This window comes from Apium graveolens, chromosome 9 (assembly GCF_009905375.1).
Source record: "Apium graveolens cultivar Ventura chromosome 9, ASM990537v1, whole genome shotgun sequence".
Classification (NCBI taxonomy): Eukaryota; Viridiplantae; Streptophyta; class Magnoliopsida; order Apiales; family Apiaceae; genus Apium; species Apium graveolens.
In genome coordinates, this window is record NC_133655.1 from 145,786,634 (window position 1) to 145,802,923 (window position 16,290).

General features: G+C 33.2%; 1 protein-coding gene and 2 long non-coding RNA genes across 4 annotated transcripts; 2 read left to right on the plus strand and 1 right to left on the minus strand.

Moving 5' to 3' along the window:
- Positions 1 to 2,244: 2,244 nt before the first annotated feature.
- Positions 2,245 to 7,539, plus strand: LOC141683134 (uncharacterized). Of its 2 annotated transcripts, none has more exons than XR_012560125.1 (4): positions 2,245 to 2,485; positions 2,922 to 3,197; positions 3,308 to 3,606; positions 4,349 to 7,539. It is a non-coding gene; the product is annotated as an uncharacterized LOC141683134 (long non-coding RNA). The 2 variants fall into 2 exon arrangements; XR_012560124.1 differs by having other exon boundaries at positions 3,058 to 3,197.
- A 3,404-nt stretch (positions 7,540 to 10,943) lies between these two features.
- LOC141682961 (uncharacterized) lies at positions 10,944 to 12,814 on the plus strand. The gene is made up of 2 exons (XR_012560022.1): positions 10,944 to 11,154; positions 12,434 to 12,814. It is a non-coding gene; the product is annotated as an uncharacterized LOC141682961 (long non-coding RNA).
- Positions 12,815 to 13,340: 526 nt separating this feature from the next.
- On the minus strand, positions 13,341 to 15,433 carry LOC141684099 (protein PHLOEM PROTEIN 2-LIKE A10-like). The gene is made up of 2 exons (XM_074488937.1): positions 15,056 to 15,433; positions 13,341 to 14,977 (listed from the first exon to the last, which is right to left on the minus strand). Exon 2 carries the CDS (start codon positions 14,927 to 14,929, stop codon positions 13,688 to 13,690), a length of 1,242 nt encoding a protein of 413 aa, XP_074345038.1. The 5' UTR covers positions 14,930 to 14,977; positions 15,056 to 15,433; the 3' UTR covers positions 13,341 to 13,687.
- Between the last annotated feature and the right edge of the window lie 857 nt (positions 15,434 to 16,290).

Sequence of the window (16,290 nt, forward strand, 5' to 3'; positions counted from 1 at the left end):
TATTCTTTTCTCACCTATTTGAGGAGCAAAATCAGGCCTTAGTCCCATCTCAACCAGATCAAGACGAGACGCAATGCTATCTTTAGTCTTATATTTCATATGAAGAAGTGTCCCGATTAAATTATCACACACGTTCTTCTCGATGTGCATAACATCTAAACAATGTCGAACATGGTGAAACTTTCAATATTCTAACTCAAAAAAGACTGATTGCTTTTTCCATGCAGATTATACCTTTTTTGACTCTCCCATTTCCAAAACTAAATATCAATTATTGTTGTTACACTAAAACTTCTTCTCCATTAAGTGGCTCAGATGCATACCCAAATTCTTGCAATCCATCAAAGGCTGCCCTCTACCTCCTAAAAGGATGTTCATTATCTAAATTCCGACGATGACCTTGGTAGCACAATTTCTTACTATTACTAAGATATTTAGCAAAAGTTTTATCACTGCATATTAGACATGCCTTATACCCTCTACTGTCCGCAGCAAAATCGCCTTTAAAGTAAAAGGAGATTTGGAATGCGCATCGTACACGTCTGGTACCCCATCCTCCCATAATTTTTTTAAATCAATCAATGGCTGTAGATAAATGTCAATATTATTTCTAGGCTCATACGGGCCAGAAATTAATGTTGTTAATATTGGAATATAAATATTATTTAAAAAAATAAGTTTGTTTCAAAAGAAAATAATGTGTGAGACTTTTGGTTGTAAGACCTTTCATTTTGAAACTATTCATTCTAAGGCTTTTTACATCCCTTAATCAATAATGTGACCTATGTCTTTCTATTATCCTTAAAGTTACTAGTTTTCACCCCTATAAAAAGGAGTTCTCTCCCCTCATTTGAGAAGTCATTTGAGAACGCACAAACAAGATATTCTCTCAAGTACTCTCATATAAATATAAACATGCTTTTGGGCAACGATTAAGAGTGATTTCAATCTATTTTTTATACTACACCAAAGAAATAGAGTTCGTGTAACTCTGGAGGTTGATTGCTAAGACGCCGTGTGTACGTCACGAGGCAAATTTAACTTTAGGGAAGTGTTAACTCACGCCACGACTCCTACATTCTCACAAGTTATTCAGTTTGTTTTCTCACCTTCTCTTATAGTAACATCATAGACTTCCTCTTCATGCATAACCATGGAGCACTACGCCATAGATTGAATTCTACAACCGTTCACACTGGGGTTGCAAACAAAAGTGTAATAATAGCCTTCTAAACCCATGTCTATCGCAACCCCTATTTTTTGATGTTGCGGTATAGTCAAAATATGTTACCAAAATGACATAGATGATTTTTTATTTTAACTAATTAATAATTATTTACATAGAAATGAAATTATAATTAAAATATATATTTTATTTATTTTTAGAAGATAATAATATTAGTGTAGTGATTTACAATATTATATTGATAAATTTAACGCTTTATAAAACACAACAATCCATTAATTAGTTGATATATTGATCATTTTACGATATTCATATATTTTTAATTTATTTATTTCTCATAATTAAATGTTAAAAATAATATTTATTAAAAAAGAGAAATTAATAATTTAAATTGCAACACTGGTCTAACACAGATTTAATAGGTTATTATTACAGATATTTATGATATTTTTATAACACGAGAAATTTTTAATTATTTGAAAAGGATTAAAATATTTAAAACACTACGCCATAGATGAGTTTCTACCACATTATTGCTCAGTATTGCCATGGAAAATATTGTAGTAGCTATATTTATTCTAGTCTATCATTACATTGTTCTAAGGTGTTACCGTAGGTATAAAAAAGTGTTTCCCAGATATTGATATTACAACATTATTTCAAAAAATTACCATAGGCATGGAAATATATTGCCAAGATGTTATATAAATATTTTTTTTATCTTTAATCAAAAAGGATTGAAATAATCATTTAACATAAAAAATAATGACAATTTTATAAATATTTTCTTTAATCTTTTAAAATAGAAAATAATTTTATTTTATTTATAAAAATAATGTAGTCAACTTTTATTATATGTTTGAACTGAACATATATTTTGAATAATAAAAAACATTATATAATTTATGAAAAAACAAATTTAAATTAAAAAAAAAGATAGCTAAACAGGCCAAATTAAATGGGCCAAATTTTTTTGATCCCGCCTAGTCCAAACACTATTGCCGCCTTGTCCAAAATTTCATTTTGGCTCCAAGTCCACTAAAAACATTCATTTCACTCCCATTTCCCCGATTACTCATTTCAAAGCGGCAGAAAACTAAGTTAGATTAGTGAGGAGCATTGGACTAGTGAGGGAGCGGGAATTTATGGCTTGTTCAATTAAGTGGGAGATTGGGGATTTAGGGTTTGGATTCAATTAAGTGGGATATTGGGAATTTAGGGCTTAGATTCAATTTAGTGAGGGATTAGGGATTTAGGGCTTGGATTCATTTAAGCTTGGATTTAGGGCTTTTGTGGGAGGTATTATCCTCACTCGATTAATTCAATTTTGAGTGTTTTACGTATGTGTGTTTATCTCTCTCTATGCCCTCTCTCCCCCTCTCTGTATGCTCAATCTCTTTACGATTTTTGTTATTTTTATGTGTGTATATATGTATGTGTGTTTGTTTTTATCTCTTTTCTATGTCACTCCCCGCGCTATCTCCCTGGCAATCTTTTTGCTATATATGTCTTTGTTTAATTTGTATGGAAGTGCAGTTTTTTTTTGTATTTTGTATTATTATCTCACCAAAATGACAAGAAACAAGATAACAATGTTAAAGGATAAAAAGTTTATGAGAGTTAAGCTTATCAAAAGAACACCATTTACAGGTGACTACTTCGACTACTTCGTTTGATCAATTTGATCATTTTTACACGAGGTCAATATTACATTTTTACTTGGCTCTGCTTTCAGGTAGTGGTTAAAGAAGTCTTGGGCGTTTTTATTTAAATTCTAAATATAGTGGATGCTCCTAAAGGCGCTGCTCTATCTGCAAAAGCTAAATTTAAAGTGTTCTACATGAATTATCAAGCTTTGCTAAACTATGCAGGCTTGCTCATGTCTACGTCCCAGGATGGAAAGAGGATGTCGGGAAGGAGGCAGCGTCTAATCTGTTAAACATAAACCTATTTGTTAAGATTAATTTGATTGTGGCATTCATAACTATAGTGATAGCCGACAAAACTCAAGGTATCATATTCCTTTTATGTTCTTATATTTAAGCTTTATCGAGGAAACTCAATAATCCAACTAACACTTTTTATAGGCTCTCATATATTGCTAATTGTTTTATCTCTCAGCTGCGTTACTTGGACCTTCAGCTGTTTAACTGACATGTCACTAAGATGTTGCTAATTGTGAACCATCTAAATCTTCAACCTTCAGCTGTTTAACTGACATGTCACTAAGATGTTTTTATGAAAGAGAACCACAAAGAAATAGTCACATGGCACCTGCCATACCTGGACATCGTATGCACATATAGTTATAACTCAAATTCTGCATATTTTACTGATTTACTGATGTAGTTGAGAACTCTGTGGGGGGAGAGAATGTGATTTTGAGGCAATCTTATCATGTTTGCACCTATGAAATAGTGGTTAGTTATGCTTTCCTATTGTTTTTTATTTCATGAGCTCTTTAATCTTGCTAGAAGCAGTAAATTAGATGAGATTTCAACAACTTGGAGGATGATATTAACCATAGTTGCGTATCATGATTGTGTAAAGATATTAATATAAATATGTAGTGAGCTGTACATGATAATTTCACTTGAACAGTTTAAGCATCAAATCAGTGTACTTCTAATCTCAGGACCAATTAATTTTATTAGTAGACACTTTTATGCTTTTTAACGAATAGCTGGACAATATTGCTGGAAAAACACATGGAAATAATGAGATCAATAGATATTTTCTGCTCCAATGTGTTTATTGTTTGCTTTCCATTTTCATAAAAAGATTTCTTTGTTCCAATGTCTCAACTCTTTAAAGTCTTAATAAAGAATCAGCTACAATTCTGAGACGGTTTGAGTATATATTTTTCATGTTTTTCTGTTTACTGCAATAATTGTATGAGTAGTACAGAAATCCTAACTTCTACAATTTTATGGCCACACATATAGTTTGTATATTTTTTGTTGGGATATGTATAAATTTATGCCATGGGCATCAATTGTCATCAGCGTAAAGCTTACATTCAGGTTCTGCTAAAAGAAATGTAAAAGATTGTTATTACAAATCTTGTGCATTTGAATTTGTCCAGAGGATCGTTCCCAAATATTAAAATCTTGTTCATTTGAGATGTTATAGGGTATCAATTAACCTGCATTTGTTTTCCAGGTCCTCGTGAAAGCTGTTGCAGGTGATTATCATGTTCTGGTTGCTAGAAACACCAAAGGTGCTACAGTTCTTCACTGAGGTGTATCCAGTTTAACCCCCAAGTTGTGTGCTCTGCTTCACCAGGTAAGTAAAAAGCTATGATATAGTAGTATCTTTTCTGTTTTGTTTCCATGTTAAATGTTGTTGATGATGGCAATCATCATCGTGTTACATGTATGCTGTGGTTATCTCTAAGTTTCTCCTTTAACATGCATATTTCTCTATTTATCTATATAAATATAATGCACTTCTAATTCTTCCTGAAGGGGTATGATTTCTGGGTAGCTGGCTTTTAGGAAATTAGTGAACAACTGATCCAATCTGAAAATAAATAAATTACTTATGTATATACTAATTTTAAGTCTATTAAACTATATCATTTGCACCAAATTAGGGTCTCTGTTAACTGGACGATTGAATTTTAACAGTGGTAACTAGATGTAAGAAAAATGGACATAAAGAGAACAGAAGATACATGAACAGTAAACTAGTGTGAGAACTTAAAATGAATTAAAGAAGACTTAACAGTAAGAGTTTTTCATGTCTAACATCAATATGGATAAAGTTTCATTTGTTACTGTTTTTATTTGAAATAAAATTAATTTTCGTGTTGTTTATTTTTTACATCCTAGGAAGCAGGGGTGGGTTGAGTAAGTCGGATACTCGCATAATCCCAACTTTAATTTTTATTTTTACAAATCCTACTTGAAATTGGTGTTAACTATTTTAACAGAAGTAGTGAATTTGACTGCCATTTTCCCCTTTCTCATGTGTTAGTGATCGTTATAATTAGTGAGTAGGGAATTATTCTTTTAAATGTTTTCAGCAGTCTTCCACCGTCTAAACAAGAGATAAGCAACCTTGAGAGACGGTGCAATGGTATTCCCTTAAAGTTTTGTAATATTGAGCATGGACGTGTTAGTTTCTTTGCGTTCAACATGGGGGAACTTCCGCTGCTTCCTTGATTTGCTCAAATATAGGACAAAATAGCGACAAATATGTCAAAGCTGTAAACACAGTTTGATTATCTGAATTAGACCTTTGGTTATGCTATGTATGAAGCTGAGTATAATAGTTACATGACAGCATTTTTTTGGCCTTTAGTTACGGTTTCTTGGGGTTGCGGAATCCAATCTATGGCGTAGTGGAGGAAGATAATATGTTATCAACATAACTGGCCAGTAGCTGTACCGATTTTTTAATCGATTATTGTTGTGGATTCATCCCATCAGTCGCTAACTCTAAGCGTATATTTTCTTGCGTCCCTACCAAACTCAGGCCACCTATAATCTACATTTCTCCAAGAAGGAGGAACAAATGGATGGCGCATCTTTCCATCTTTAGATCGATTATTTTAATGCCAACTCATTAATTTAGCAGTAGAAGTAGATTTAAACATTCGGAAAATACCACATAACCTTGGCTGGCACATTAACCCTAATCTTTCCATCTTTCCCATTTTTTCAGCGAGATAGTTGACATTTGGGACACTCATAAGTAGACTCAAGAACTGTACCCCTTTATAATACGCAGTCATTTGGACAAGTGTGGAATTTAACATACTCGATTCCTAAATCGGTAAGAGTTTTTTTTGCTTCATACATATTAGCGGGAAGCACCTTATCTTTCGGAAGAAAAGAACCGACAGACTCAAGCAGATCAATGAAGGCCTTATCATTAATACCAAACCTAGCCTTCCAATTATGTAATTTTAACACCGACTCAAATTTAGTACACTCACTTCCCTCAAACAGAGGTTGTTCCGCATCGGTAACAAACCTTTAAAACTCATCTGATTCATTATCGCCATCTTCCTTATTATTATAAGATGTTTCACATACGTTATATGTTTCTGAAATTGGTGTAGGCTTCGCATGAGGTTTCGAATTACATATAGATGACTTAATACTGCTGACAACCGCTTCCTCATGCCAAATTCAATCATAATACCCTAAACTAAAACCATTATCATATAAATGGCCTCTAATTATATTGACATAAAATTCCTTGAAGTTAACGCAGCATCCACAAGGGCAAGGAATTTTCTTGGGATTTTTACTATTTTGCTCAGCAAATATCAAGAAGTTTTCGACACCAATTTCATTCTGTAATGAATTTCTATCAGCTTTTATCCAAGATTTATCCATTTCCAACCACCCGGTATGTCACTTAATTTTTTAGTATAATTATAGTGATTACATATTATGTATTAACACCTATTTTAGTTTTTTTCTAAACTTATCTATAACCTAAAATTCAATAATTTATATTAATCAAATGAACATATGCATTATGATAGTAATAACAAAACTAACAATTCATGTTTAATCCAGCCAACAACTAAAATACAACCAACTCAAATAATAATAAAAAAATGACCAGTACAAAACTAAACTAACTATACAGTTTCTCTTTATCGATAGTACATTAATGTTTGCAAAAAACCAAACAAAACAAGCAACTATAACATGCATGAAATACATTCAAAATTAGGATAAAATACACACATTAACACTAACAATAACAAAAACAAACATTCAAAATACACACACTAACACAGGAAACAAAAAAAATAATTAAAAAAATAAATAATAGATACTATCAAGTCCAAGTCATGTAAAAAACAAATTTAAAATTAGGGTTTTGATTTTAAACCCCGAATTTAAGAAATTAGGGTTTTGATTTTAAACCCCCAATTTAAAAAATTAAGTTTTTTATTTTAAAAACTTACCAATTAAAGGAGACGGTGAGTAGAGAAGATGGTAAGTAGCGAAGATTTGAGCACAACAGAGCACAGTAGATCACGGTGGAGCAGAGTAGAGGATGATACAACACAATAGAGCACAACGGAGCAGAGTAGAGCAGGGTGGAGCAGGGTGGGAGAGGCGATGGTTATGGAGATGATTTATGGCGGAGATGATGGTGGTGATTTGTAGAGAGAGAGATGTGAAAGAGATGTGAGAAGATACTCCCTTCATCCTTTCTAATTCTTTATATTTCCCAGAAAGTATCGGATACGCATTTTAAGGCGCATCTCATCAATTTATTGAATCAGTTAGGTATTAATTTTTTTAATGTATATTGTATATGTCTTAATTGTGCTTGTATGCATTTTACTAAATTCTAATTTCATATATTTTAGTGCTTCCTGAGATCGAATCCTTTTATTCTATTTCTCGCTTTTCGAGCATTTGATCACTCTTAATTTGTTTATATTTTCGATTCTTAAAATTTGCATTTCCAGTGTTTTTGTGGCTGTTTTTGTATACATCTGTCGTGGAATGTAAAGATGAATGTTAATAGTGTTAGGAATATGTGTATTAGTTTGATGATAAGTTTAGAAATCTAGTGTTTGTAGCCTCAACGGATAAGACCATTCTGGCTATCCGTTGATGGAGTAACTTTACTTAGAAATAAGTTTAGTATTGTAGCACATTTCAGTTTCTGTATTTAAGTTATAATTCTTAGATGTTGTGGAAAATTATCAGTCATGTTGACTACTAGTGGATATGCAAATAGGAGGGCTAATTGTAAATATTTCATGCCTTGTAATTTTGTATAAATGAAGTAGTATCAACTGATAAATTAAAGTCCTTCAACGGATGAGAAACAAAGCTTCAACGGATGTCTCTAAAGTTTCAACGCATAACATCCATCAACGGATGAGTGCATCAACGGATAAAGTTTCAACTGCTAATGCATCAATGGATAAAGCCATCAACAGATGAAAGCTTCAACGGATGCTCAGTTCAATAGCAGTTGACAGTGACAATTCATAAGCTGACAGAGGCACATGGGTTGACAGAGACAATTGGAATATGGTAGCCTCGTGGAGGAATCAAGAAAATGTAGCATTTCCATTCTGGTGCAAACAAGGAAGTATTCAAAGATTCACAGATTATCCTAGATTGCATTGGATAGAGAAATGAAGAAGAAACATGTGAAGAACCTTTTTAATTGTATTTGTACTTTTGTCTTCACTTGTAAACTTGGTGATATATAAACCAAGTTGCAGCTAGTAATTAGAGTGTGAATTTTTCCAGAGCTGTTTAGAAAAATCCAGAGAGAAAATCATCTAGTTTGTACTAGGACGCAGTTGTGATCAATTCTTTGAATCACAGATTTTCTGAAATACACATCTCTGGTGGAACAACAAATCCACCAGAAAATAAAAGGTTTTGAAGCCTTTGTGTTCTTTACATTTGTGTCTTGGATATATATCTGTCTGCACCTGTTCAAAGCAATTCACACACAACTGTTCATCAAAACACTTAGCCTTTGAAACTGCTCAAAACTTGAAAAAGTTTTGAGATTTACATTCAACCCCCCTTCTGTAAATCTCATTGTTAGTTCCTTGGGAATAACAAATAGCTTGCGTTATGTTTTTCGATCATATGCGCATTCAGTTTTGTAACCGTTTTTATCTGACCATCACATCTTCTTCTCCCTTTATTTTATAAACTTTTATGTACTGTTTCATTATCCATATTCCATACATATACTTTGTCCTATTGGTTGAATTTCAATTCCTGATATAAATCTGAAATCTGCAACTTGCGGGCGACTAAGTAACAAGTAACAAATAATTAGGTAAAATCATGTGAATAATACCATGGGTTAAGGTTTATTTCGACGCTTTTCAATTTAAATGATAAAATTTTTGTATGTTTGAAATTCATATTGATTCTTGCGTATATGTTAAATTGTTATTTTCACTTTTTACGTATTTTGACAGGCACACACAAGTCCGAGGTCTTTCGGGAAACAACTCATTCATTCTTTGGAATGAGGGGAAGGCTGCGTACATCTTACCCTCCCCAGACCCTGCGTTAAGCGGGATATACTGGATATGTTTGGTTTAGTATGTAAAGAATAGTTTTATAATTTTATTTTATAATTTTTTTTGAATAAAAATTTAAATATTTAACTTTTATTCAGAAAAAGAAAATTATAAAAAGAATTACATAACTACACTTTTTATGCACCTTCAAATATATGTCGGATACTCTCTTAAAAACGTAAACAATTGAAAACAATGGAGGGAGTATATAATATATGTGCTTTGTTGAGTTAAGAAAAATATGCGTAGGCGGATCTGCTGGAAAAAATTCTTCAGCGCAATTTCTCACTGATAAATAAATTATAATATTTGATGAATAAACAAATCCATTTCCACCAACTTCTAAAAAGTTCCAGCTTGGTTTAGTTGTTTAACTAATTCCCCAACATAAATATTATTTTTCAGAACAACCAATTTTGTTTTGATATTTTATTATAACAAGTAGCAAGTTAACTTAAATTTAAACCTCATTTGTTTCGATATAACCTAACTATGTAACTTGAAATTTTTTGGAACCAAAAAAAGTTACGATATTTGGTTTGCTATATTTTAGATCAGGTAAGTGAACTTCAAGTTCCAAAATTTTTGTAGTTACCACAAAATATTGGAATTTAGTTATCACGGTCCACCATGGTCACCACAAATTACTTAGATATTCAATATAAAAATGTTAATTACTTATGAAATTTAACTACGTAACTTATAGTTGCATAGTAATAAACCAAACACTAACTTTTTAATTACCGTAAAATTTGTAATTGTAATTTGATTACGGAAAAGTTAAAATTCCCATATAACCATATAATTGACGAAACAACGAGGTCTTAGACTACAAATATTTGACATAAAAAATTGTTAGTACAATCAAAGGTCACGGTTCAGTTCTTAACAATTTTATTATAAAGTGAAATGATCTACATTTGTAATATTTTGTAGTCACTTTATAAACTTGTGCGCAATTATAAACATTTGCAGGTTCGAATCCCACGGGAGGAGAATTTATGATTATGCCTCTTGAGTCAGAGCATATCGCTTAAATGCGGTTTACCTTGGTTCATGTGGTTTGCAGGCTATTGCGTGAGCCCGTAGGGTTTACCCAGTGCGCACCCGAAGAGTAGCGACTGCGGGTTACCTACGATAACAAAATAAATAAATTATAAACATTTGAAACGATTAATAAAAATAATATTAAAACTACACAACCTATTTTTTTAAACTTAGAAAATTTCTTATAATATTTAATCCAAATTCAAATTTTAAAGGAAAATGCCTCTAAATGTGTTTTATAGAATTGAAAAACAAATTATCACGAAAAAGAAGTGAAAAATACCCATAAATACGGACTTAGGGAAATTATACGAGTACGTAATGTATTTTAGCTGTAATATCCCATATCGATAAAAATAAGAGTGTTTGAGACCTTTATGGATACAGGTAAACAACCGATGTGTACCAAATAGCTAGTTTTTTCGGACTAATCTGTGGTGGAGTATTGAGTCCGGTACGCATTCGGTTGTGGATTTAGATATTATATTAGTGATATAATTGATGAATTTTAATTTAATATGTAATTATCGATGCATGTGTATTCACGTTAAAAAATATTTATACTCACATAACTCAGCTGAGGACATACTTACAAGTAGTGAATTCTAATTTTTTTATATAAATTTCAAACGTCGATATTTTGAAATCTTTTTCTGGAAAGGCAATAGGTGGGGCCTATTGGTGAAATGGGGAAAGCAGTAAATAAAATTGGAGTGGGCTTTAGAAAAATGAAAATGGAACCAGCTGGATCAAAAGACCCGATTTAAAGATCCGAACACATAAACACAGCAGAGCCAGAGAAAGAACTGAAGGGGAGGGGAGGGATGTTATTGAATCGACGACGGAGATGGGCCTTAGCACGTGTCGCTGGAGCTGTCGTGTAACTCCTCATCTCTCTCTCTCTCTCTCTCTCTCTCTCTCTCTCTCTGTGCATACATATTTCTATACTCTGTGTTCTGTGCATTGATTCGTTGCTTGTTTCTCTCTATCGTAATCATTTTATCAAGCTTTAACTATTTACTACTGAATTTCCCAAATTTTACTAATTAATACCATGGTACAGACAGCTCTATATGGAAATTGCAAAATGCTACTGTGTTTTAGACTTATTTGTTTGTCCCCAATTAAAAATTGTTAACATTTTGAATCCAGCTGTTTGCCAACATGATGATTTTTTAAGTTTTGGGCTTACTTAGACACCAGCAAAGTTACCCCAAATACAAGTTCTACTCACGATTCAATTACAATAACAATGGAAAACAAATGCTACACAGATTGTGTTGCCAAACGAGTTGAGAAAAGCTCTTTTTAAATTCCAAATGAACAACAGTTCATTTGAGCCAGAAATTTTAAATGGGTGAAGCTTAGGTTTGCGTATGCTTGCTAATTTAGCTGTTTTAATATTAAAATTGCAATACTAAGGTTCTAAGTGTCTGTGTTGTTTAAGGACATACATTTGCAAATCATGATTCACGGTTGACAGAAAAGGTATATCACAACCAACAGATGGTGAAAATTTGATCAAATAAACACCTTAGGGTTCAAAGATTGTGTGTGCACTGTAAACCATGTGAAAGATTTGATTTATTTTTTATAAAATTGGTGGCCGGCATGAATGATAGCTGTGATTATCATGATCATCAGTAGAAACTCCAACAGGAGACAGAATTTATTCCTTTACTTTTAGGTTTTGTGAGAAAACATCAGTTATGTGGTTATATTTTTACTGCAATTATTTGTATAGGATATAGACTCCATGGAGAGATTATACCAAGAGACAAAAACATTTGATCGCTTTTTTTTCTGTAATGCGAATCTCTTTTCCAGAATACAAAGGATTTGGGCTTCGCAATATCAGAATTGTCTAGATCTCTGTAATTTAGTTCGAGCACACTTGCGAAATTATTTGTGTTCTAGACATTTGAAGTCATGGTTGCTTCTAAGTATCAAGTATCAACTGCGCATATAAGATGGATATATATATATATATATGTAGGGTATATATATACTTTACTCTATATATATATATACAGCAAAACAGTGGTGGTTGACTTGTGGAGTTGTGTTTACTTCTACTTTTGATCAATGAACAGTAATATTTTGCTCAATCTTTTTTTAGAACTTGAGCTGAAATGGTCAATAATTTTTTCGTTTTGTAGCCTTGGAGTTGTTACTGGGAAATACATATTTGGACCCCCTCTTGAAGCTCACTGGAAAGCAAAACTTGAGGAAGAGGCGGCTGCTAAGGGAAAATAATGCCAGCTCCAAGTAGCTGCTTTGAAGTTAAAATCTACTGATCTTATCTTCTAGTTCAAAGCAGGAGAGCAGAAATTACAAGTTAGAGTTCTCTAAACTAGTTTTGGTTAGATATAAGTTGCTGTTTTTTCATTCCTTTTATACAATGAAATTGTCATTTTGACTGTGCAAGTCGTGTGACAGATCTGTTAAACTCATGTATTGGTCTGGATGTCACTATATATATTTGTGTAATTGACCCTATTTAATTACACACGAATACATGTGCCTTTTTAGTTGATTAATGTTAGTATAGTTGTGTGCTCACTTGCAGAGACCTTTCATATCTGAAAGCTTGAAACAGTTGAACCATTGTGTGAATAGGAGATTTTTACACGTTATATCCTCTCTTTCACAGTTCCCCGCTTATTATGCCCATTCTTTCTAATTTTTTTGGCAAACCGAAGAAAAATGCTGCGACTCTTCCAGTGACTTTCATGTTTAGGAAGATCTCCTAGGATTGGTACGATATGCTAACTGGATCAAGGTATGGAAGTAGACGTATATGAAACTCTGGTTGTCTGGTGGTAACTAGATTATAGATATTTTCATTAAGCTTAAAATTAAAATAAAAATGGCAAAACATGAGATGATCATACAATTTTTTAGGGAAATGATGGTAGTTATAAATGGCTTTTTTATCTGCCAACATGAAAGAAAAAACATTTAGGCAACTGTTGATCACTGATCCGGCAGTGTTGATTTAGATTTATTTATGCATGTAACGCATTACAGCAATATGCTTTTATTATGAAGAAACCAGGAACAATCTGAAATTAAATATTATAATTAATATATTAATATATGTGGCTTGTTTAATATTGATGAATTACAAGCTTATCCAAAGGTACAAAAAATTGTATCGGACTGGTGGTTTTACATTATGAAGAAGATGCAGAAGTATAAACATATAATCTGTTTCATTGTCCAGTCTGTCCCAATTGACCACACCTAAATTGTTCATCTCCGGGACTTATGCCAACAGAACCTCAGCTTTATGGACACAAATATTTGCACACTATACAGAGAAACTATACATATGGTTCTATCAGGCATGGAACAGATCAAACAATTTGATCAAACAGATGAATTAGACGACCCAGTATGTGAAAAAATAATTAGGTTCGGACTAAAATCCACGGACCATCTAATATATGCAAGCACAAAGAGAGACATATAGTGACAATAGTAGAAGACTTGGCGGTAACATATCTATAAGCCTCAAATCCCTTATCGATTACCTCCTCATGGGCACCATTCAGATTACTTCTCACACCGTCGGACAGCTTTTCCAGCAAAAAATTCAGAAATGATCGAACTGTTTCAAAAGTTACCCTTCCAGTCATATCAAGAACGAACCTCCTATTGCTCGGTACTGCCAAAGTTGAATACATCTTATTCACCCATCCAGAATCCTGATTCTCATCGACTGATTCATTATCTGGATATTCAGTTAGTGGTGATTCTTCCCTGTCAAGCTTTTGCTTTATTCTACGATGGCCAACTCTAAGATCCATAGCTGAATTGGAATTAGCACTTGTTAAGACCTGGTGAGATGTTCTAACAAAGGTTTCCACTGCACCATTACAAATTGTTGCTAGTGTCTCCCTGACTTGAGTTTCGTGCTTTGGATTAGTCAATCCTGTAAAGAAGTCATCGTAGGTGTTGATGTCCATGGTTTTTTCAAGATAAGCAGCCACTGCAGTGCTCACAAATAACTGGATAGAATCCGCCATCAGATTCCTGAACTTGTCATCACACGCAACTTCAACCCATCTTGGAACACTACTAGATGCCAAATCAGAACTATCATTCAGTTTATCTCCATAACTATCAGATAAAGCAATGACCATGTTGCGAGCGAAACTCCCAACAACAACAGAAGCAAAACCAGACCCAGCTTTGGAGAAAAGCTTATCAAAAACCTGGTCAGCCAAAGTTGAATTGCCACTTCCAACTGAATTATCCACATTCTTAGCCTGCTCAGATCGATATCCCCTGAGAATTCCAACAGCTATAGCCCTCGTGATCCCAGTGACAGGTGCTGTAAATTCCTGGGACATTGTAAGCTTAGAAATTTGCCTCAAAGTGTTTGGAACTTGATCAGAATCAGATTTGACAAATTCAGTAAAATCTTTAGAAACAATCCCAATCGCCTCGGCAAAATCGGCCACTGCTTGAGCTAGAGAACCAAAAGCACCCAAAACTGTCAACAACCTTTCCCTCCTCCTAACAACAGTAGGTAGATTATAAGCTCTATATGCGCCATAACCAGAAAAACCCAAAGCTCCAAGTAAATAAACCCACTTCTTTCTTTTTCGCGTATAATCCAGACCTTTTTTAACAATTCGCATATCCATCCACAAACTTAATATGTTGAAACCAAGAATTCAGTTGTTGGACAGTTCCTATAAAAACATATACACGTACAAATTGGAATGAATGAATATAAAGATGGATAAGGACATGTGCACGAAGTAACACACCTGTGATAGGAAAAAGGTGATGACGTTAAAGTAGTTGCAGATGGGGATGATAGGAGTAAAGGAAAGAAAAGAAGAGCACGAATAGAATTCCAGATTCTGAGGTCATCCGGTAGAAACTATGCATACAAATGTTTATAGTGAATCACAAGTAACCATATCTACGACGACTATGTTGTCGTTTTCCTCTACTGGATAATCTAAGAGAATTCGCAGTTTCGTATCTTCACGTATGATTCATATGTATGTGTTTAATAAGCGGTTGCAGAGTTATCTGGAAATACAAGGGGGGCGGTGAGTGGATTAGAGCAAATGGCCAGAGAGGAGAGGACCCATCTTCTTGATATCAAAGTCAAATTCGGTGGTGACTTAATATTGTGGTTTATGATAGAAATATCAGTTACACATGCAAGGATAATATTCAATATTTATACTAGTACAATTTTTTAATACCAACCAAAACCCTTACTTCACGGATTGTTTATAATATTATATAATTTTTAAATTTAATTTAAAGTGAAAATTTTGAATTCTGAAATTTATTTATTAAAAATATTTTAATAATATAATTTGACAATAATTTTAAATATACATGTGAATAATTTAGTGATATTTTAGTTTGATTGAAATATATAGTTTTATTGATATTGATAGGTGTGTTGATGAAAGATAATTATCTTTTAATTAAAAGGTAAGTTTTAGCTCAAATTAATAGCATACTAATTATTTTTAGTTTGGTATATAGACCAAATCCCACTAATTAACTTTTAATATTTCAGTTATTCCGTTGGATCCAATTATCACTCCACTAAACCTACATTATATCTATTAACTAATTACGTAGACTTTAATTTTACTTTAACACATATCAATAATATAAAAATTATCTTAATTTGAATTTAATTTTAATTTTACCGTAGATCAATAATTAATATTATTTTATTTTAGTCTCAGACCCGATATATCAACCAGCTGATAAATCCTGGTGGCGGGGCCGCTCCTTCAGCTTGGATCCTTCGCCGCTGTGGGGTGTAGCTGTCGTGGGGTTCCTACAAAACAACACCGGAAGGGGGTTTTAGGTCCCGCGGCGCCTCCGGCGTGAGAGTAAGAACTCGCTTTTGGGAAAGATGAAGATATATATGAATGCAAGGTGGATGTGTGTGTATATGAGTGTGAGAGAGTGATTAACCCCAAACCCTTACCCTCTTGGGCTATTTATAACCCAAAGATAGGGTTTT

Coding starts and splice junctions, on each gene's coding strand:
- LOC141684099 (XM_074488937.1), bottom strand. CDS start 14,929: ATGGATATGCGAATTGTTAAAAAAGGTCTGGATTATACGCGAAAAAGA.